The sequence below is a fragment of the Notolabrus celidotus genome, chromosome 18 (assembly GCF_009762535.1).
Source record: "Notolabrus celidotus isolate fNotCel1 chromosome 18, fNotCel1.pri, whole genome shotgun sequence".
Taxonomy (NCBI): domain Eukaryota; kingdom Metazoa; phylum Chordata; class Actinopteri; order Labriformes; family Labridae; genus Notolabrus; species Notolabrus celidotus.
In genome coordinates, this window is record NC_048289.1 from 9,940,883 (window position 1) to 9,965,570 (window position 24,688).

A 24,688-nucleotide genomic window follows, 5' to 3' on the forward strand; every position below is an offset into this window, starting at 1 on the left:
TTGTACTTTGTGACCTGTTTTGTGTTGACGAACCTCTCATTACTGTAAACACATTATTGCAATACAGTTCATGCAAAGGAAATCATCTGTGTTTTAAAGCTAGTGTTGATAACATATATTTGATGTATTATTAGGGATCTGAGGAGAAGTTTAGCAGACAAATGTTATAAGGTAACAACTACACGCACTGTTGAAAGTGCAGTACAAAAAACAGCCACAGGGTGGCACTACAGGCCCACTACAATAGAAGCAGCAGGCTTATGCCACAACGCATCAAGGCAGCACATAAATCTTAAATGTGATTACATTACAATTCTAAAATTGAAGGGTGAATTGATGGTTACTGGGACATGTTTGGGATTGCCACTGCTTCAGGTCCCTGCTGGGAAAATTGTGCTAACGTATCAAAGCTGCTGTCAGAATGAAGGGAAGCTGCTCGGCAGCTGACAGGGGAGCATCATTTCCTCTCTCAGTCTAGTGTCAACAGATAAATGTTAATTATTGTAGTTGTTGGGGAGTCTATCTTCATATAAATCAAACACATATTCACTATTATAGAAGGGTTGACTAGCAGTTTAAAAAATGCAATCTGTTTTTTTGTACTTCTTGTATCTTGATCCAACAGAAAACTGCTCTCACTTGTCTATTTTCTACTGCTGTCACTTTTCTATTTCCTACTATCTGACCACTTTGCATTTTCTGACTTCATCAAGTCTCACATTTCTTTGATACAAGCACAAGTCAAACCAAAGCCCCACATTCATTTTACAATCTTTAATGATTCATCTTCAAAAGTGGCATCAATTGCTAAACAATCCTCAGCGAATAACATTTCTAGAACATTTTGTGTATAAATAAGTTATGTTGTTATAAGAAGTACAGTTACATACAGAATATACACTTTTTTTTGCTTCATACACTTTTGATGTTTGTGGCTATTATGATTGCATTTATACATCTGCTCTGCTTTCTGTTCTCTTATAAAACAGATACTATAAAACTAGAACCTGTGGTGGTTCTCTTCTGCCAAAGTGGAACAAAGTCCCTCCTTTTAGCTGCTGGAGGAAACTATCTCTTTTACATTTACAGAAATATAAATCACACTGCTCTCCCTGCTTAGGAGAAGAACACCAGGTAAAACCCAACGTCTGCATGCCCACAAACATTTCACTGCAAATCAGATTTATTCTCGTCAGTACTTGTTTTTCCTCAGTGTCCCATTTATCTTTGTCACTATTGTATAAATGCACAATAGAAACATCTTCAATGCCGAGACAACCTGTCTGCTTCACAGTTGCTTTGTCGTTCCCCAAAGTGAATTTGTGTCACTGTGTTTTGCCTCTAATGTGAAACCCCTCTGCAGTAATGTGACAGACAGTACAGTAAGCCCACTATGTCCTCCTCTTGTGCACGTTAAAGATTGCACCACTCGTTTAGTATAGTTCCCTCTATGCATCATGTTCCGTGTTACAAAAATCCTTTACATGAAATAACACGTTTTGTTCAAAATTGACATCAACAGAATGTAATAAATATTCTTAAAAATAAAACGACTTATTCTATACAGCCCTTATTCAAACAAAATACTTTAAAAAATCCATTAAATAAACATATTTACACAGTTTTCATGAACGAAGCCGAGCACTGATGAGGTTTGCACCGCATAAATCAAACAAAGAAATACAATATAACCTTGTGTTCAGAGCAATTGAATCATAATGCACAGGAAATGGCAAAAATGTTTTATAAATAGCTGGAAAAAAGTTATTTTGTTTCATCTACAAAGAACAGAGGTAAATTGTTTGAGGTGGAGAAAAAGCAAGATGTCCAATCAAGAAAAACATTGGAAGCACTTCTTCAAGCCAAAGAGCTAAACTTCTATTGCTTTTGAAAAGTTTATTTTTTGTCTCTTAACCAGCAGATCATATTAAACCTGTTCCATGCAGTATTTAGTGCTAAAGATGCCTGCCTGTGATCTTTTGATGCACTGGTCTGATTGAATAGAATAATTACAGACATAGTAAAGTTCTGATGAAAAATAGGAAATAAAAGGACAGATTTGTACTGAGACAAGTGCGTTGTTTATTGGCCACAACATTTGAGATCTCTGAAATTGACTTTCTGGCACTGAACTTTTTAAAAAGGCAAACTGTAAATAGAGTTATAATTTAAGGTTATGCTGCAGATGTAGAGGAGCGTAAAGTTGTGGAGTGGCAAGTATTTGAGTGGTAAGCCTCTGTTGATGGAGATGTTTAGGTGTGATCTCACCTCCAATTTATCAGGTTGAATCAAAGCTGAACTTTGATTAAATTACTTTGGTTGGTTTGTCTATAATAATACTGTTTAACAGCTGGGCTTTCGACACATGTTATAAAACATTATGGAAGCTTGAAGTTTTGTAGCCTTTATCAAGAAAATGATTCATGTACTTGACCCGACTATATAAACTGATTGAAGTGCCTTATTTTATGGCACTAAATATGAACCGAACCAGAACTGCTTTTAACACAGGAATGCGTTTTAAAGAACCGTAATCAATAGTTATGTTAACAATCAAATGTCTATCATTATACAGCATGTGAAGGGTTGCTTGATCGGATGAACGCTCATATTATCAACCAACCTTGTGGCCAGCCTTGACTCAGTCGGGCATTTCAACATCTTTCAGCTAACTGTTTTGGTTTCCCGAACTGTAACTCCACTGTTCTGGTTCAGTCTTACTGGTTTCAATATTTTCTTAGCTTAGATGCTGCATGTACTCTTTAAACCCAATACACATATTACTTGGCCTGGGCCAAAAGCAGGATACAGCTATTGAGCTTTTTGGATATTACCTAATAAGGACTTAAAGAGAGGGATTATAGCTAAAAATAATGACATTTCTTTAATTTCTGCTGGATCAGAAACAGTCTGCTGTCATGTTCGCCTTAATCTCTCCATACAGATTCTGCATGAATGTGCCCAAGTAGCAGCAGTCAGAGTAGTGTTTTAGCTGATTTGGTTTAATGTCTAAGATCCATTGTTTCCCTGTCATTTATTTTAATATAGAATTTTGGAGTCCAATTAAGCACCTGCGTGTTTGGGCATTTGTATCGTTTCAACAGTTGTGTTTAGTGTTGATCAGTGGGGCACAAAGACTGCAATAGAAGATGGATGGCACAGCTACTCCCAGAAAGTGAAGCCAAAACATTTGGAGCTTTCCCTGGTGACTGGCTGCAGTATAGGTCATAAAGCCCACCTCATCCATTATAACAGATAGGACATGGGTGGAACTACAATATTAACCCTCCTGTTATGTTTGTTTCTCTGGAACAGCAATAATGTTCCTGGGTCAATTTGACCCGGGGCATATTCAATTATCCAAAAGTGTCAGAACCCCAAAAAATCCCAATACACATTTGTTTTAATCAAATTTTTACTCCATTACTAACCATTTAAATCAAGATTTAGTCCATTGGTGTTTTTAATTCTCCCAGATAATTATTCAATGAGGATAACTCACTCGTTTTCATTAAAATTAATGTTAAAACTGTTTTTTTATGTACATTGGAAAGCCCTAAATATGAATACAATTGTTTTACATGACAGATTTTTGTTTATTTTATTTTAAATTTAAAATTGTTTTATTTTTATGAAGTGATGTTGATAAATTAACATGACACCTCTTCTGTCACATGCTGCCCATATTTTGATGCTGCGTTTAGCTGGTTTGGAAGGCAAATAATGCCTAAAATAGAGGGTCAATTTGACACGCAACATAACAGAGGGGTTCACATGCACTCAAAATTTTATTCAAAAATGTTTTTCCTTACAAGGAAACATTTTAATGGCGTCATTGAATTTTCCATAACCATGAGGACCCACTGCAAATCAGCATAAGAATCTGTTCTGCTTTGGACTTTACAAGCCTTGGGGATCTTTGACATTTTATCAGTAAGTAACATTTGTGTTTGGGTTAGCTGAGTGGGATCTGATGTCAATCCTGCAGATCCACGAAACACATTTCTTCTGGGGGCACAAAATTACAAGACCAGTGCAATGTTTCACCGGCTGTAGTGGTGGTATTTTGGCTTCACTTTTTTAAAAGTTAGGAGATGAAGGCTCGTCCATATTTATACAGTCAGTGGTTGGGCATTATCTGGACTTAATTTCTGCTTATTTAAGAAACTTTTTTGCATATTGACTGCTCTTATTATTTGACTGATAGTTTGTAGTCATGAAAATCTCAACACAAAAATGGACTTAGTTAAAATAAACAGTGTTTTTAAAGCTGTTGATTTAGTTTGGCTTCGACAGAAGGCTAGGTGGACGCTTTTTTAGTAGTTCAGTAATACTGTGTTTTTTGTTTGTTTTTGTTAAAGATTTTTCCATTAGTTTTGTTGTTCTTAGCTTTGTTTCACTTATGTGCTTGTCTTTTTGCTTGACTCTTAATTTGGCTGCCACAAAAGCCCTTTAACACTTCAACCAAACAAAGAGTTGAACATTAAAAAGTACTCTCTTTCTGTAGAACAAACATTTCTACCCAACCTTACACAAGTGTTTTGACACGTGCAATCATAAACAGTTCACTTCATTGTGTAGTTCCTGAGGGTGTTGCAGCCATAAACTTTCAACAGCAAGTACAGTGGACAGTTGCACAAACTGTTGCACAAATCAGAGACCAAAAAAAAAGAAATATTTAATGCTTCAGGCCTGAAAATGCCTCAGCGAATTCCCCTGCAATGGTGCCTGGGGGAGGAAAACTAAACACATGCATCTACATACGTCCACACTCTAGTTATGACCCAGACAGCTTCGCAGTGAGAGACCCAGATCCACAGTGACTCCTTCTCTTTCCTTCCCTCGAGGAAGAAAAACATGCAGCCAATGTACCTTTTGTTTTGCTGTTTTTCTCTTCACTCTTCTCCTTTTTCATTCTTTTCTAAAGAGTCGCAGCCTCTGGCCCTTACTCACTCTCTCTCCTCCCAACTGCTCCTCTCTCTGGAAGGGATGGAGAATGAGTGGAGCTGACATGATGGTGGCATTGTCCTCCCCATTGAGTTAATGTGACCCCTGGGGATAATGTCCCTGTTTGCCAGGCCTGATGGCACAGGAAGCAAAGCAGTTCATTGTGGAGAGAGGGTGGGAAAGGCCAAGAGGGCTAGGAAAGAAAGGATAAGAAAACAACTGCATATTAGGAGGTGTTTTGGGGAGAAAACTGGGAGCTTACAAAAAAAAGAAAGCACAAAAAGGCTTCTGCTGGGCTTGACCTGGATTGTGTTCCTTTGAGATGATTTATGATTATGTAACTAAATTGTTTTGGTAGAGTTAATTCGACTCCATGCTCAAATCTTCTAAAATCAATCCAAATTTTAATGCCTTAATTATTTTTGGAGTGATTTTTATGTAATCCGGTTAATGAGGTTTGCTATTTCACAGATGTAAATTGAATCAGGCTTCAAAGATGTGGTTTTGTAGGTCTTATATAAATGTGGTCAAATGCACAAAGTTTCCCTGCCAAATTACTAACTGACACATTAATGCATCATACCTTTATCAATAACAATGTTCTAAAAATATTTGGCCTTGTGATGAGATTCTTAAGGTCCCATATAATGAAAAACACACTTTTCCTTGCCTTAAACTTAAGTCATCTTCCAGCCTAGGACTGCAGAAGCAGGAAAACCTCTGTATTGTTTTTGTAACACACATTCTGGGAAAACATAGTTTCTACAAAGTGATTTGAAATGCTCCTGTGGTGACATTTCAACAGGAGTGACCAGCATAGCATGCATGCAAATCCACTTCCACTTATTGAGTGATTTTGCTTCCTCCTACGCCATTAGGGTTTTGCTTCAGTGTTGCAAGGTTGAGATGTTAGATGTAAGATCCACACACGCAAACTGCTCTTCTGATCAGGATTTGATTCTGTATCATATGTAGAGTATTAGGTTCTTTTGGAGTACATGTCATGTTTGTTTGGGTGTTTTTCCACCTCTGCATCTGTCTGCACTGGTCTGCACCCTCCCTCCTCAAACAATATTCAAGAAGCCATTATCTGTTATCATAGCATTCCAGCCAACCAGATCACTGCATGGATGACAAGGTTAGAAACTGGGAGGCTGCAGACTCTCCACAGAGGCTGAGTTTGTTACGTTTCTTTGCAATTGAATTTAAAATCTTGCATAAAAGTCAACTAGAACATGTTGTAAACAGCTAAAACTACCATTAAAGGGGACCTTTAAGGTTCCAAATTAGACTTTTTAGTGTTTTTGATCAAAATCATCCAACAAATAGAGGACTTCCTGACCTACATTTTAAATAATTGTACTTAAAATAGTCTCACTACAAGCATTTGTTTTATCAAAAGAGTAATTTAGAAGGGTTCCATTTTTGTATTTAATAAATGTACATAAACAATCAACTATTTATTTTCTACATAGCTTATTTTGTCTTCTGTACATACTTTTATTATCATTATTTTCCTTGTATTTGTATTTATATCTGATTAATAACTTCTTCTATTAATATTAATTGATATTCTTAATTATTGTGTAAAGGAGCAACTTTAATGACTGAGTTTCTCCCCAGGATAAATTGTAAAGTATTTCTGATTTCTAATAAACAAACATTTTGGGAATTATGAGAAAATATTTCTTGCTTAAAGTTAGATGAGAAGATTGATACCACTCTCTTGTCTGTAATATAAATGTGGAACTATCAAAGCGGCTAGTTAACTTTGCTAATGCAAAGACTGGTAACATGGTAAAGCAGCTAGCGTGGTTATGTTATTGAGTAACAGAATATTCCTAAAGCACATCTAAAGCTCATGAATTAACAGGTAACAAGTTGTTTGTTTGATCTGTACAAAAATAATTTATGACAAGAAGGACAGAAGAAGGTGTACTTAGTTTTTGTGAGAATCACTTGACTAAATTAGCTAAGCAATGGTTAACTGAACAACAGCTAACTATGCTTTGCTAAGCTAAATACCTGATGGTAGAAGCTCTTAATATCTTCCAGACATGAAACATGAAAATGTCTTCTCATCTCACTATAGGCAAGAAAGGCTGTATCCCAACATGTTAAGTATTTCTATAAGGGTAAGTATGTAGCTAAGGGAGCTCGGAGAAGGTGTACTGCCTTGTTTCCACTTATGTTCTGTATGCAGGGCGTAAAATTGACTTTTTACCTCAGCTGGCATTGGCTAGTGACCTCCAAAAATTTACCGACCAAAAATATTTTTTACCGGCCAAATAAAAAATCCACTTCTATGTGTTTGTGCTTGGGTTTTATTCTTGTGTGTTCATTTTCGTAAGTCAGCCAGGACCGAGGATGGCCAGCCTCGTCTTCCTCGAAACATTCTTTTCGCCGTGCCTCTTCAAGCAAAGGGAATGGATAGAACTCCAGTAGCTGATGTCAAGCCGTTCCAGATGTACCAAATCACAACACAAGTACAGCGTGCCGGGGGGGTCAAAATAAACATAGCCGGACAGTCGGCAGAAATGGGCGAAAGTATGAAAACAAAACCTCACATGCAATGTCAAATTTTCCAAAGGGCACTGGCGGGTGTGTGTTTTTATTTTGCATGCCAAACTAATTTTTTACCCGGCGGGTGTTAATTTTACTCCCTGACAGTATGTGTGCAGATGTGAGACAAACAGAATTCCATTCATTTCTATGGGAATTTCTGTGAAACCTGGTGTGCCTGTGAATACCCTCCTCTCTTCAATATTTTGAGCTGAAATTTTCCTTGGGTACTTAAAAAAAAATTGACATTTGCGGTAGATTACAGGGATGAAACATTAAGCTAGTTAAGCTAACAGGCTGCTAACTAGATAACAGGCTATTTCCTTCATTTGAACTTCCATTGTTGATTGTCAAGTGAGTTTGTATGATTAAAAATAATTTTTTATCTGGTTTTAACACATTGTAAATCTGAGTACACTTATTCTGCTTAAATAAAATACAGTCAGATTGTCTTTATCAGTTTGATAACTCAGAGCGACTATATGACAAAGTGCTAGCTTAGCTGGCAGATTGCTAACTAGCTAACAGACTTTTTCCTTCAATTCTGTAGCCTGTCTTGATTGTCGTGTGACTTTGAATGATTAAATGTTAATTTAATTTAATTTAACATTTTTATATACACACGTTATAAATATGAGTAATGTCATTCTGCTAGAATATAGTTATATGTTATACACAGTCAGATTGTCTTTATCAGTTTTATAAGAAATACAGACAGATTTATGATTTATCAGACCAAATTAGCCTTTCCCTCATGGCTGTGGAGAGTTTTTATCAGGTTTCTAGCCATCTGTAGAGAAGTGCGGTTCCTTACATTGAAACCAGAGGCATCATCTTTAAATTCATGGCTCTATGGACGCAAGTCACATAATGTAAGTGGAAATGAGGCGTTAAGGACATATCTTTTGTTGCAAGTAATGCAAAAAGATGTATGTGCTTATTAAAGTAACTGATTACTTATGCCTAATACCTCAAGGTGAACCAAAGAGATGGATCTTAAAGGTAAACCATATTTAAATCATTTTCAGAAAATGGCAAAATCTGCATGATTGCACCAAATCTGCAGATAATGTCAGAAGATGTGAGCTCTGACTGCAGTTTTTGTCAGCTCCAGGCTCATTATGGAATGTTATTAAAAACCAAACCTGCCCCTGTGGCAGCTTTTTATTTGTAGATAGATCTACTGATCTTAACCTAATCATAGTTACTCGGCTAACACAAACTCAATATTCATACCTGTCACATCTGACAGGAAACCAATATTAAAACCCTCACCACAGACAAAATGAAGTCTGCTAGCTGCTCTAATAGCTGGTGTAAGTTACATTTTTGCTCTGTTCTCATATTCATTTTCCTATAAGGCCTGCTGAACCACAACAAAACCACACTGTAACACCTAAACTGTAGTGGTTGAGTATCTGTTAGGGTTGTGTGACCTATAGGAGCCTGAGAGTGGTTTAAAGGAACCTTGTTAGATTTTCTAATGTAACATCTTTCCTGTTTTTCTTCCGAGTCCTACTGTTCCCACTTTTCAAACCACTTCTTCACATCTAGTAAATGTGTATGTCTCATGGGTTGGCCTTTCCCAAACTTCATCAGTGATTTTAGCACTGCAGCAGGTTGCTCTTGAAGCCTTGACACTCAGACTGTGACCTCAGTTGTACTGTGGGTGGAGTAGCTCTTCTGTCTTGCATGGTGGTAGTAGGATGGTTGAGGTTGGTGTTGAGATGGGTGTTGAGGTTGGTGTTGAGGTTGGTGTTGAGGTGGGTGTTGAGGTGCGTGTTGAGATGGGTGTTGAGGTGGGTGTTGAGATAGATGTTGTCCCTGTACATGCTGCCCATGCCTTGCCCCCTCCCCAGCTCCTCTGTACATCCCTCCATAGGGCTGGTTAAAGAGTTCTTGCATGTTCTCTATGCTCTGCTGCCGCCGGGTTGAGTAGAAGTGTCTACGGCTGGAGCCGTGCATGGAGGATGAGTTAGGGTGCGCAGGGGCAGAGGTCTGCCTGTGGACATGTCTGGCAGTGGGCTCCCAGGCTCTGAAGGCTGATGTGGAAAGCATTGGGTGTGTGGTGGTCTTAGGAAGATGCGAGTGCTCCAGGTGGCTGGATGGGATGGAGATGGACAGGGGTGCTTGGAGGTCGTGGTGGGCTGACACATGCTGGTGGATGTATGACTTCTCTTTGGGCTGTATTGGCACAGGCTGGAAAGTAGGAGGTGCCACAGGCTGGTATTGAGAGAAGTCCATGAGCGGGTAGCTCTTGTAGTAGCTCTTAGATGCACTGTGTGCTGTAACAAAAACAGGAAGAAGGTGAGTATGGCTTGTTAAATAATAGCTGTGCAAAGCATTCATTTGTCAGTCATTTATGGTGTCACTTTTTCAACATCAATTCCAAAAAAGTTGGGACTCTGTAAATAATGTTAGTGGGTTCAAAGTTGGGACTGCAGACAGGCTGGTTTAGCAAACTCTTCTAGTACAGAGCCAAGCTGTTATACTGCAGAATGTGGTTTGGCATTGTCTTGCTGAAATATGCAAGAGTAAGGGTTGCAGAGGGACGCAGACATTCCAACGCAGAAGTAATATAGCGCTCTCGACAGTGAGCATGGAGTCAATGAAGGAGTATAAAACATGCTTAATTCTAAAAAATTAGGTTAAAATGTTAGTTCTAAGTCCTATGTATTGTTATTCCTCCAATGGCCACTCAGGTCAAAACCAGTCAAACACAATTAGGCCCCATCTTGAAATGCCCCATTTCAATAGCACAATCCAACATGTTTACAGTCTGGTACATTACACTTTTTTTGTCTTTAGAGCTCATCCACCCAGTCATTACAATTTTAAAAAGGTTGACTGTTGTATGACTCATCTTTTTAAATATATATTTTGTAATGATAAGGAAGAATGTAAGCGATGGTCTCTTTATCTGACAGCTGGGAGCTGCTAGCTGTCTGCTAGATGTCACTTTAGCTAATAACTGAACCCAACCTCTTGAACAAGTCTGAGGTGTTTGTACCATTTGGAGAGTTTTTCCAATGAGAAAAATAGCTCCTGTGTATTACACTGACCGCCCTTCCAAGATGTCAACATTCCATTTTTCAGTGATCAAAATCCTTATATCATTTTATTTATGTTAACACAAATAACACAAATGTGTCAGAGCAGGCAATGCTTGTCTTTAGAGCTTGTTCTTGGTCTCAAACATGTGTGTACTTGTAATGACCTGTCCATGGAAGTCAAGATGGTTGTTAGTTTTTCCTGGAAAAGAATATGGTGGGATATTGATCTATTAACGTAGTTTAAGACAACCGCTTTCTCCTCTCCAGCTCCAAACCTCTCAACTCAATGTATTCTCTCCCCCCCAAAAAACAACATGTCAGTGGGCACAGAAACGGATGGATCGTATACTGCAAGGAGAAGCCAGGGGTTTGGGGGTTTTATTTCACCCCTAAATGAAGTTATAATCTAATTAGTTACTTTAAGGATTATGAAGTCGTAATATCCCATAGGAGCTGTCACCATAGACACAAAAGCAAATTTAAAGTTGGAATTAACAGGATAAATCCTTACTGTAGTTTGCTCTGTTTATAACCCTTCACAATTAGGCCAGTTAAGCAAACATACTCTATTTTTGGCCTCTTTAAACTTGTTTATACTTTAGAGTCATTTTCAATTTGTCACAGTCTGATGCAGTTCTGAGTCACTGCAAAAGTAGCCTAAAATGAACTGCCAATGTGCAAACACAGAGTCTGTCATTTTAGGAACACTGAAGACTGAATCACACTTAATCCCTGATGCATTTATTAGGACCTCCCGGCTCCAAACTGTCGGAAACTTCCCCCTTCTTTTCCCTAACAAAGTATTTTAAAAAAGTTTTAAAGGGAGACCAAGCAACTTTTCACGAAGAAATAACTTATTTTCCTTCCTGCTTGAATGCTTAAGTAGTAAAACCCACACTTGCTTAATTTAATACACGGAGGAGTTTGCTGCCTCAGCCTCACTTGGTCTGGAATGACCTGTAGCTTATGGTGGCTAACGTTGGGGAATGTTTGCTATCTTTGGTGAGTCACTGTATTAAAACCTACATTACTAAGTCAGTCTGCTCATGTCTTCTCTCCTAATGGATTAAGAAGAGGGGAGGCATTAAGCATTTACAACTGTGCTATAGGTTTAACTTTCAGTGCAATTTGTAGACTTTAAATATAAACAGCCACTATATGATCAAAAGGAACAAGTGAAATAAATTTAGAAAGAAATGTAAGAGGTTCGGTGAAAGCTATTACATGAACAACAAAGACATGACATTTTTAATTTCTTGGACCTTCTTGTCCAGACAATGTGACATAAAAATAAGACTGTAAAAGATAACCTTTAATGAGAATCAGAAGAAGGCGGAGAGCAGTAAGGATGAAGGGGACGGTTTGAAGAAGATCAAAGAGGAAAGCTGGTGATTTATGTATTTCCAATCGGTGTATACCCTCAAGGTGAATACAAGCTGTGCTCTTCTACTGCATGATATGAGCAGGCAGAAGCAGGGAGAGCGATAAAAAAAGGGAGAAACGGACGGGTGCAATGGATATGGAGGTAAAGGTGTATGTGTCAGAGTGTGGGGACATAATGTAGCAATGAGGGTTTATAAATACCCTCGCCCTGAGTCCGGAGTTGGTACATGTGCGTATGTGTGTGTCATGGGTAGCATGAATGTCACACAGAATTATTTAAATAAACTTAAAACTGAGGACATTGCCGCCAGCTTCCTGGCTTCATGAAGAGTAACCTTGTTAATGTGTGTTTCCATCATTTTCCTCTGAAAGAAAGTGAGTCAGTTGCTCTTTTCATCTTTTTGCAAAGGATAGAAGTAGTTTTTGTTAAAAATCTTAATAAAACTGATGCAAGTCTTATCATTTACAAGAAATATTCAAATAAAGTTGTGTGTTTATATCTAAATTTTCTGTGAGCAGACCATATGATAAGGCTGATATTTAAAGATCCTGATGAGCTACACTTATGATCTTAGACATTTTGGTTTGACATTTGTGTTTTTGAATAACCTTCCCTTTTCAAAAATAAAATGCATGAAAGTGATGCAACAGTATGTTTATCAGCTTCAAGGGTCCATTTAAGATGGACTGAGGTGGAAAACTTTCCTGTGTTCTGACAAATAAAAATTTTACAATCTTTTTGGAAATCATGGAACCTGATCTGCTCTAAAAAGAAGAGGGACCCGGATTCTTTTCAGCGCACTGTTCATCAGGCAGAATCCTTGATGGTACGTGCCATGGATGTATAAGTGCCCATGTCATGGGAAGTTTACAATCTGGGTAGGCACCATTAATGCTGAATAATATATACAGGTTTCAGAGCAATATATGCTGTCATCCCAAGCGGCAAACTCCGGTGTCAAACTATGAAGCCCATGCTTAAGTGTTATAAACTGAAATTCATCCAGAATCCGCTTGAGGCTGGCTGCAGAAACACCAGAACCACATACACACCAATTCAAAAAGACGATCTTTGCAGCATTAATAAACATGTTTACAGCCTGGTTCAATAAACGGCTTGGCTCTAAGTAGCTAATTTCTCTATCATCACACACTATACAGGGGGTGAATTTTTTTCTAACTTCACATTTAAGAAGATATTAAGATTCCAAGTTTTTGCCCAAATAAGGACATGACTGACTTGTCTCCCGGACGGGAACACATAGAGGTTGGCTAGGAGGCTCAAACTCCGCCCCTTTACGGTTGAGTTCCGCATTTCTAATATGGCTGCCACCGTCGATTGACTTCAAGACAGCGTTCAGGGACAGATGGGTGACATCACGGATCCTAAGTCCATTATTTATACAGTCTATGTTTCATCCACACTATGCCTTTTCCAGGGAGGACCTTGCATATTACTGTAAGAAGATGCCAAACTACACTTTGCAGGCATTACAACAGCATGGCTCTGTAGTAGAAGAGGTGCTGAACTAGCTTGCCCCTAATGCTGACTTGTCTCCTACTGCAAACATTTGGCGCAACCTGACACAAAAAATTAGACCCTAAATGGCTGAGCAGCTGAAATCCTTTATAAGGCAAGTATGTGACAATATTTAACTCTCAAAACTCAAGGAACTGGCCTCCCCAAACATTTACAGAGCGCTGTTAACACATGTTGCTAACATCAACTAGCCAGCTAGTCACAAGTATGGAAGTTGAATATCAGTTTGTGAGTTAGATGTTCACCAGATGACATTGAAAATTTAACACTACCCGTGCTTCTGTCTATCTAGAATTGAGATCAAATTTAAATATAGAAATATTTCTTGCTGTAAATGTTAAGCCATTATACCTGAAAAGCTTGATGGGCAGAGCAACAGTTATGTGAAGGGGCAAGGGTGCTAGCTAAAGGTCAAATACTGTCTTACTAATCTCGAAGAAGAACCTGATCTCCATAGCTAAAGTGTGTCTACGTGCAGAAGCCATGCCATCTCCCATGTGTGACTGTACTGTACAGTGAGAAGTGCTTCACACTCATGCTCAGATAACCTTTTTATGGAAGATAAAGAAAATCTACCTTGACAAGCAGTGACCTGCCCGTGGCTCACTGGTGGAGGATTGTTATGTTCTCCCATGATGCCTGAGGTCTTACATGATGTACAGTATTACACCTAATATTAGAGGACAACGACATGTGTGTGCGACCTTTGCTGACATAAAACAGTCTGTACATTCAACTGTCAAAAAACCCATCAGCCTGTTTTACAAGCTATACAGAAGCTCGGCATGGACATAATAAATATCTTCAGGCAAAAGTAAGACAGTGAACACGGACTGAAAGCACAGCGTTGGAAAAACTCTGTGTAAGGGATGATGTAGAGTGAGAGGGTTGTTATGCAAAAATTTAACATTTTCATTCGCAGTAAAGGCCAAACATTTGCGTTTTGCTACTGGCATCCTTAATAGATGCACCTGTCTAAGGTCCCCTTCCCCGTGACTTTTATTGTGGCATTTTCTTCTCACTCAACCAGTCCAGTAACACTGCCAAAGCCCATACCATGTTTTGGATGGCAGTTGTTCACATCGTTTATCTCCCTTGTCTTGTTTTCTGTGCTGCAGACTGATCAGCCATTAACCACCAATCTATAGTTTTGTGCTCTCTGAATAAATTGAGAGTTATATTTGAAGCCTCCTCCATGTTGTTGCTATCGAAAGCTAACATTTTGCCACAGTGTTAACAGGAAAGGGTGAAATCATAACTTTATAAATACATCAGACTCCTAACATAAATTGATTTTATATGTTGTGTGTAATCTGGTTGCCTTTAGAGTTGCCTTTGCTATTCAGAGTATTCACAGAGATAATTATGGCAGTTATGGGGTATTGACCAATCAGAATCAAGTATTTTACACAGCCGGTTGAATAGTAAGAAAGCTGTGAAATAAGTGTTTAGAGTTGATGGATTTGTATCTTGTGATACCCTAAATCTACAATGGCTTTTTAGACAATCATGGATTATTATTATTTGTGTGCAGCTACTGACTGTGACCATAACTGGTTTAGTGCAGCATTATATCATTAACATTTTTATTACATGTAAAGGTTAGCGTGTGAAAAATTGAGGAAAACATAGTAAATTGAATGACTGGTTTGAATTTAATATCACACGTATACAAACCTGTTGTGCAGTTCAACATGTCACACTTAGAAACTTTAAGCTGAAATGGTGGAATTAAAAACAAAAAAGAAGCCAATAGGGATTGATTTTGGTTCTCTATTCCCAAACACACTTAAGTAATAGTTTCTTCAAGTGCAAGTCAGCTACAATAACAATTCCTGATATGAAAATCACATGACATTTGTGAGTGTAAAGCTATGATAGTGGTTAAAAATGTATTATAGGAAACCATGCTTCAAGAGAAAAGTTGAGTTTAATTGTGGAACTGTTGAAGAAAAGTAGAGACATTGGCAGATGGTGCGTTCAAAGTCAGAGTTTTACAGCTTTCAAGTTTGTCCCAGTAATTTCTTCCTGTTCCCAGAGGCTGCGTTACATGAAACACATGTATTATAGAGCTCTGTCTCTGGCATTCACTGACAATATTACTGCACAGTGATGTGTAATTTATTACAATGAAAAAAAACTTTCAGCTCCGAGACTCTTATCAGACAATTCCCAGGGCTTGTAGAGGGAGTTCACTGTGGAAGACTTCACATTAATCACATTAGAGCCAATTACCAATCACACCACAGTGCCAAACAGGAGTAGCGTGGGCTTTGTGATCAACACCCTTGTCAGTTGACTTCTCCTGTTCTGATACTGTACTTTAAAGGTTACTGTGTCAGGTGGAGTCAGCATCATATTGTGTGTGTGACTTACCCACGGCTTTGAGGGAGGTATACTTGTTGAGTCCCACTGCGCTGTGGTTGCTGTGAGGGTGAGGAAGCCCTTGTCCGATCTGCCCGTAAGCAGAGTTGTTTAGTTGGTACTGTTCTGGAAACAGACACAGAGGGAGAGAGGCAGGGTCAGTGTGTACAGTCTCAGAGTCAGGTGTGTGAAAAATACAGTCATCTCTTGATTTTTCAACTATCAGAGTTGAAGAGGCTGCTTGTAAAAAAATGATATGTAATCTAACGATTCCCAATGAGCAGTAAACTGGATTTCAACGCTTACATTTGGTTGAAATCAGTGAAATCAGGTCTGATGTCCAAGCAAGTTATTTCAACCTGTTTCGTAACAGCTAATTCATGGTTATTACCTCTACTGAAACATCACACATGTCACAAGACACAGTTTTGTTTACTAAGTTTGATAAACTGTTTGTTTTAGTGCTGAAAAAAGGACAGGTATAGTTATAATGAAAGCATTTCTCCAAAGTATTTGTCCAGCAGAATGAATTCCAGTCCATGCAAAGATGGACTGCATTCATACACTATCATAATTACATTGCATTATGGGCTGTTTGATGTTAAGAAGGTTCATATCCATCGTAAAGGGAGCAGTTTTCTACTTTACCCACAGAAGGAAGAAAAAAGCAAGCTGAATGCAGGTGCTTTGACTTTGTAGCCCTAACTACTGAGGTTGACATACTCTTGCATGCTGACCATATATTGTAAAACTACGACCAGTTCTGAGTGATGCCAAAACTTTTAGGGATCCCCCTGGTGACTATCTGCAGTATAGGTCTTAAAGCCTCCATTGTAACAGAGGGAACATGGGTCAACCTGGAAAACCGAAATACAATTTAAATATGTTTTTTCCAAGCCGCAACCTCCGTCTCAAAATATGAAGCCCATGTGGAAGTGTTATAAACTGCAATTCATCGAGCATCCGCTTGAGGCTGGCTGCAGAAACACCTTAAACCACATACACACCAATTCAAAAAAGACGATCTTTGCAGCATTAATAAACATGTTTACAGCCTGGTTAAACAAACGGCTTGGGCCTACGTGGCTAATTTCTCTATCATCACACACTGTATGTTGGGTGAATTTTTTGCTAACGTGACGGTTCAGAAGATATTAAGATTACAAGTTTTTGCCCAAATAAGGACATGACTGACTTGACTGACAGGCGGGAACACATAGCTGTTGGCTAGGAGGCTCAAACTCTGCCTCTTTACCTCACACTAAGTTTGGTTAAGTTTACCAATATGGCTCCTGCCGTCAATTGGCTTCAAAACAGCGCTCAGGAACAGATGGGTGACGTCACGGATACTACGTCCATTATTTATACAGTCTATGGTTTTTTCCAAACACGGTTGGTCATTGTAGTTGGTTCTTATCATTCTGGTTAACGTCAGAAAGTTAATTTTTCTAACAAGTTTAGTGTTAATTAGTTAAAAAGATGATTCAGTCTCATACAATGTTCTGTAATGGATAAGCAGAGTACAAGAGGAATAGTGAGAAAAAAAAAAAAAAAACACCAACAGAAGAGTTCTTCTGAGTTCTCCTCTAAAACATTCATTTCCTCTGCCAAATCTTGTTTATTATGCAGGAAAAATAATCATTTATTTAATGACCCAAAATAGGTTTAAGTTTCAGTATGTAACTACCAAAAATTGTCAACAGGGAATTGAAGTACCACATTAAATACAATTATTTCACTCCACACATAACCACAACCCTGCTGTTTTTAGAGATGATGTAATCATACAAGTTGCCAGGTACAGATGATAAATAAACTTGAAGAAATGCTGCCATTGAACCATGGCTTCATTAACCCCGAGGGAAACCCTGGAGCAAAAAAAGCTCTGCTGTGTTATTGGACAACACTTTCTTCCGCTATGAGCCTGTGCTACCCTGTCACCTTGAAGTACACAGCGCTGTGTGCTCCCAGCAGACTACACATGACAGCTTTATTATAATTTTCCCATAACTTATATTCCAACAAGTCATCCTGTTGTGTTGCTGCAAGAGTTTGATGTGTTGCAACTTGTAGTAATTTCACAATGAAAAAGATGTTCATACTTGTAAGTTGATGAAAGATGCTGCTTGGTGTGTGCCGAGCAAATCAAAGTTTGAGAAGTTAGGCAACACTCATGTGGGTGTTTGGCATCTACAGTGCTCTGGATGTTAGTAATAAGAAATATGCATCCACTTCTAAGACTTTTGTAATGATGCAAAGAAATATTAATATGTATGCAACATCATATGAAGTTGAGTGTGATTAGGAAATGCAATCCTCGTCTTCTAGGTGAATATTGCAAAATCCCCACCCATAGATGCAAAGTACAAATAGGTAAGTTCCTTAGTTATTCATAGGTGTCTTTTTGGTTTAATATTTATGAAACCAATCAGTGTCATTTTAGTATCCTACCAAGTGTCAACCTCCTGTCTTGAGAAATGAAGCCAATGCAGAAGTGCTACAAGTTTTGGTTCCTTGAGTGCCCGTTTAAGGCTAGATGCAGAAACACTGGAAACCACATACACACCAGTTCTAAAAAGTCCATCTTTACAGCAACAATAAACATGTTGATAGCCTGGTTCAAGAATGATTTTGGCCCGGATAGCTCATTTCTCTATCGGCATACACTGTGCAGGGGGTGAAATTTAAAAAACTATGTAGTTAGAAGATGTTGATGATTACAAACTTTGCATAATAAGGGGCATTGCTGACTTGACCGACAGGTGGGCACACTGCAGCTGTTAGCAAAGGGGCTAAAAGCCTGCGTCAACTCCACCACTTTGCCTGATGTGAGATCACCGAAAAGCATTTCCAATGTGGCAACTGCTGATGATAGGCTTCAAAACTCAAGATAGCTACACCTCGTTGAAATGTAAACACCACCCCCATGGGTAAACAGAGAGATGCAGATACATACTGGTGGGCTTTGCCCTGATTATGATGTCAATTAATTTTTGGGATGAATTGATTTCTTCAATTCAGACTGGTTCCCTCTATTATTATTATTATTATTATTATTATTATTATTATTATTATTATTATTATTATAACCATTTGTCAATGGTTTTGAACACAGTAGTAATGTGCTTGACAGGCAGGTAAGCAGGTAGATGTGTGTGCACTGCTACGATGTTGTGGTTCAAGGTTTCTACTTTAGCCCCTTATCATTTGGGGAACCCCCAACAATAACTTTAAATAAGAGGCATTCATTCTGTATGGATGAAAAAAATTTATTTTTCCCCCCCTGGAGGTTAGTGACTTTGGGTTAGACAGCAGTCCCATTCCTGTTGGCCAGACTGTACCTTGCTAAATGAACTGAAGTCAAAAAGCAGTGGAAAAAACTAGCTGAGAGAGAGAGAGAGAAGTCCTGGCTATTAGCATTAATGAAGTCCACCAATGCAGCCAGCGCACTTGATTCCAGCCCCAGGAGTAGATGGGCACACAAGCAGCACTCAAGAATAGTTACACACACACATGCACACACACATGTACACACACACACACACGCACACACACACATGTACACACACACACACACACACACACACACACACACACACATGTACACACACACACACACACACACACACACACACATGTACACACACACACACACACACACACAATTAGCCAGGCAACATGCTTTATGAGGTCATTTGGATCAGAGCTGCAACAGAAGAGGTAATGAGAAGTATTGTTTATGAAACATTTAATGTGTGTCTTTGTGTGTGTCAGGGCCTCTGTGTGGGTTTAACTAACAGATGTTTTGACTGAACGAAGCCAGTAATACAGTGTGTGCAAGTCAAACAGTAAACTTTCATTTAGATGTTGATGCACAGTAGTCAGTGAGGCCCGGCCCTCACACACTCCACTCCAGCGGTGTCAATCGTTACATGGTCTGATAAATAAGTTCATTGCCCTGTTCCACTCAGCACCCCTCGAAACCGGGACCACCTCTGTTGTTATGTCTCGATCCCAATTGTTTTCTTTTGCTGGGGTTTTCTGTATTTGTGCATCTTTGGATTTGTATTGTTAATGTATTTGCAGTGTCTTTTTGCAACATGTGTTTTTCATTCGCTGCATGTCTCTACAGCACATTGCAATTGTTTGGGACTTTTGCATGCATTTATGAATTTTCATTGTTTCTGATTTTGTAGCACAGTTTTCCTGATGAAGATTATTTGGGTAGCTGCAGATCAGTTAGTCTTGTCAGCCACCGTACGGTGGGCTGAGATTATGTCCTAGCAGGCTGTCCTGGATTACTACCTTGTTCACTGTTTGTCAAACATTGATTTATTGGTGGTGGTCAGTGCATGGCTGTCAGGATTGTTGCGTGCTATTTCCTGCTGTCTCCTGCTGCAATCCAAAAGTTCTCTTTCTTGCCTTTAAATAAACAATCCTTTTCCCTACAAACAAACCCTCTTCTGTGGGATGCACTACAGTAAACTAAAGAATTAACCAGGTAATAACTCTGCCTTGTTGATACATTATCATTTTGAAAATGAGCGTTGCAAACCCTCCAGCTTCACACGCTCTCAAATATCTGTAATCTCCTTGTCCAAAGATTCAACATTGTGACGGTCACGTGGCACAAATCTTTTTGTACATAAGGTTGTGTTTGTGTGTGTGTTCACACAATCATAAACACAAGGCTTTTCATTGGGAAAAGCATCAGAGAGCTGATCTGTAACTGAGACTGTCTGAGAAAAGCTGCCCGTGGACAAATTAGGAATACTTTTCATTGCATGCACAGGACACATACAGTATTTCTGTGAGTCATATGTGACATGGATGAGGAGCTGAGACAAAGAGGTAGTAAAAAAAGAGAGACTGAGCGAGAGGAAAACAGAGTCACGAGGAAGGTGGCAGCATGTTCTTGAGGAAATTAGAAAATGATCCTGAAGCCAGAGGGCGGGGAAACCTCAAAAGTTAGTCCTGACAGTATCAAGGTTTACACTTACAACTCTGATCCTCTACCTTAATCACTGTTCACACACACACACACACACACACACACACACACACACACACACACACATACATACACACACACACCCACACACAAACACACACACATGAACTGTGCTAAGATGTAGAGTAAGCTGATTAGCTATGGAGTGTGTGTGTGTGTGTGTGTGTGTGTGTGTGTGAGTGTGTTTGTGTGTGTGTGTGTGTTTGTGTGTGTGTGTGTGTGTGTGTGTGTGTGTGTGTGTGTGTGTGTGTGTGTGTGTGTGTGTGTGTGTGTGGGTGTGTGTGTGGGTGTGGGTGATCAGTGTATCATCCAGTATAGTTAAGTGGTGCTGACCTCTCAGCGTTTGCCAGATTAGTGGATTATGAGGAAAGGCTTTTTCCTCCTGTCATCACAATCATTATCACCACTTTCATCATCACCAGCGTTGTCTAATATCCATTCCTACTTCATCGTCTATTGTTCTTCCTTACATTACTGAAGAGACTAGAGATGACAGAACATGAAACAGAAGCAATGGATATTCAAATGTATTTAAAATATGTGTTCAGATTTAATAATCCCACTTAAACAAGATGTTTGGTTGTCCAATGAGAACATGCTTAGTTCTGATTTCAACCTGTAGTATATTTTTTCAGCAAAAGATTTCTTCCCTACTCTCAAATCAGTCTCACCCCCACTTCTGGTCAGACTACATTAAATGCATCTCACACTCCCGCTAGTAGAATTTGACCTGCCTTAACTGTAAACACTTAACTAGCTTACTCTTTAAGATAGCTGGCAGCTATGTAACATGAGCATCAATTTACGGCAACAAAGCATGTCCCTGGATTTTGTGGTAAAAAAAACATCCTAAAAAGTCAAGAATAGACTGTGGGGATAATGACAACCATTAGCCAGCATCACCAGAGCTCACATAGGAGGACGCTGCTGCTTCACATTCACCTCAGTCGCCCCCTTCACCCTCCTGTCTCAGCTTGGTTGAAAGTTGTGTGGAAAATAGGAAAGCAAATGGTTTGTTGTTGCAAAGGTGGGTCGGTGAAGTGAGTAATTTGTTCAGATGTCCGAGCTTTGGGACCCCTCACACAAGAAAGGGTCCGTATTGATCCAGCGTTCATAAACAGGAAGATGACTAACTGCAAAAGGTGAAACGACAAAATTAGTAAACATGGATAGTGTCAGTACTATTTAAAATATCTGTGCTCCTGATTTTTCTGTGTAGTATAAAATTACAGTATGTTTGAATCTGAGCCTCCCCTAGCATCATGATGACATGACGCATGTTGGAGTAGTTCACATTTGGTTACTGTAATGTAATTATTGTTGGGTATTCTAAAATAAATACTGTAAGATGTTATAATATACATGATATTACTTAAATGCACATAACAGTCTGACATCCAGTTTTACAGTGCTATCTGTGTAAACTTCAGTTAATTACACACAGTCAACTCTTTAACTTTAACAATGAAACACATGGTTTTAGCTGTACAGCCAGTAACTGTGATAAGGTCTGATACTTTCATTTCATCAAAAAGACACACACATAACTGTAATATACATTCAATTGGAAGTCAGGTCTTTGATTTACAGACTTTGCAGGGTTTTAGGACCATGCTAAAAACTTAATCCAGTGTCCTCAGATGCTGTGATAGTTTTTTTACTGTACGGTTGATCTACTGAAATTTAAAGGGTCAACTTTACCCAAAAAGTTAAAAATTTATAAACAATCTGGTTAGAGGTTAAAATAGAAGATGATAACTAACAATGTTTTGCATTGAACTAGGAATAAAATAGGACCCTGTTAAATTTATCTCCAGGACAATCAGCAGAGATTTTACCATTCAGGGCGACACAGTCCTTGGACAAGCTTTACAGAAAATGGTTCACACCAAAATCTAAATAATTAGCCAATGCTGATGTCCTCTACGCTAATGTGCACACACCAATCCCAAAATACAAACAGGACATATTAATGAGTCCATCTGCTTGGTTAAACTCATTTCTAGGGTACAAGTCGTCTGTGTCGTCGTAATGGATTAAGTATGTAAGAGTGTGTTCATCTGTGTGTGCAGGCAAATACATAAAACAGGAAGGGAGGGACTCAGGAGAGGTTGTGGTTCAGGGTTGTGGATGTTAAAACTCCAGCAGGGTTGCACATGTTGATCTGACCATTAAGCACCACCACGTGAACGTCTAGCAGAGATCTTAAGGTCTTTTAAGCACAGAACAAGAAGGAAGGAATTTAATGAGTTACATAACATCTCCTCTCTCAGCAGGGACAGCGGGCAGTTAAGGTGAAGATCAAGCTTTCTTTTGTATTATTTGTCGAGGAGAGTCAGGTGTGTTGTAACAAGCTGTCAGTTCTGAGAGACGCAGAGAACTACTTGGTCAAGAATGGAGGTGATTGAATATGTGTTTTAGTGTATGTGTTTCAGATTTATTACATAGATTAGGGGATGTCCACATGGAGTAATTGAGAGTCCCACTTAATGTTTTATTTACCTGAAATTAACTGAAGAAGAGATATAGCTTTATCATGTTTTCTTATCTTCATCATGGAGAGCATTTGATCAAGATTTCTCTAGCTTACATCAGACTTCCATCAGATCCATGTCCGATCTGTCCCCGATCCACTGTGATCTGGCTCTCTACTCTCTTGTCCCTCAACACCCATCGCTTGCGTTTTCACAATGCAGCATGGAGCAAAACCACCTGACAGGTGGAGTCATGTGACCAAGGTTTTCCTATGTTAATTAGTGAATCAACGATTATCCAACACCTCTCCTCATCCATGTTGTCTTTATGAAAACCTCTGACCTGTTGACTCCAGGCCTGACTCTGCCAATCGTTCGTTATTGTAGTTAAGTGAAATACGATCTGGCGATAACACAGTGTTTATTCTGAAAATTCACCAGATGTTTTAATGTTGTTTTGGTGCCTGACTTCTTGTCCCGCTTGATCTTCTCTGTTAAGATTGATGCGTCGTGCTCCATCATCCAGCAAAAATAGAAGTCTTCTATCCAGAGGGCTCCAACCTGCTGGATCAGAGACGGAGCCGAAACACAATGAAGCGGATCCAGTGGAAATTAAAACATTGACTAGAGAATAAACCTATCAAATCTAGTGCCGAGACTGATCGGACATGGATCTAGTGGAATTTGGCCGTGAAGATTAAACATACAGTTCTATAGGTTACAAGTGTGAAAAAGTTGAATATTATCAAACAGTTATTTAGCAAAGTGAAATTGTAACAAATTCTAGACTCATTACTTGCAAGTTAAAATGTGTCAAGTGTTTCTTCGATTTTGATAATGGCCCAAAGCTCAAAAAAAATCTAAAAACCATTTTTCAAAATATTACAGTATTTCAAGTTTGAGAACAATGTATCTCTCAGTCTGGTTAAGCACATGCAACCACAATCTTGAGGCAGACTGCTGACTTGACAGTTGTTGAGAAGACAATCATCAACCAATCAGAATCAAGTATTTAACCCAACTGGATGATAAGCTAACACTACACCTCTACCGATAACTACCCCTTGTACAGGGCACAAAGTTATCTACAGGTACAAAAAATATGGGGCAAGAAAGGAAATGCTAAAGTATTCTACTAACTGTGACATAAAGGCAGGGCTTCTAGTAGCTCTATATTTCCTTTTGAAAGAAGGAGAGGGAATTTAAAGGTTTGAGATGAAAGGAAGAAAATATTTTTTGGTGCTTCAGAAAATGACGCACAAGCTGTAGCAGAGACGTTTAATCCATTTTCAGGTCATAAACTAAAACTAATGAGTTTTTAGAAGATGATAGAGTTTTGTTGCGGAGGGGATTC

At 38.9% G+C, this 24,688-nt stretch overlaps 1 protein-coding gene across 2 annotated transcripts in view; it reads right to left on the minus strand.

The window, feature by feature from the left end:
- Positions 1-8,641: 8,641 nt before the first annotated feature.
- Positions 8,642-24,688, minus strand: part of shisa8b (shisa family member 8b) — a 44,550-nt gene continuing 28,503 nt past the window's right edge. For both annotated transcript variants that reach the window (XM_034708228.1, XM_034708229.1), the window contains 2 exons: positions 15,862-15,975; positions 8,642-9,794 (listed from right to left, as the gene is read on the minus strand). In XM_034708228.1, coding sequence (XP_034564119.1) covers positions 9,151-9,794; positions 15,862-15,975 — 758 coding nt within the window. In that variant the 3' untranslated portion in view covers positions 8,642-9,150. The remainder of the gene's footprint in view (positions 9,795-15,861; positions 15,976-24,688) is intronic.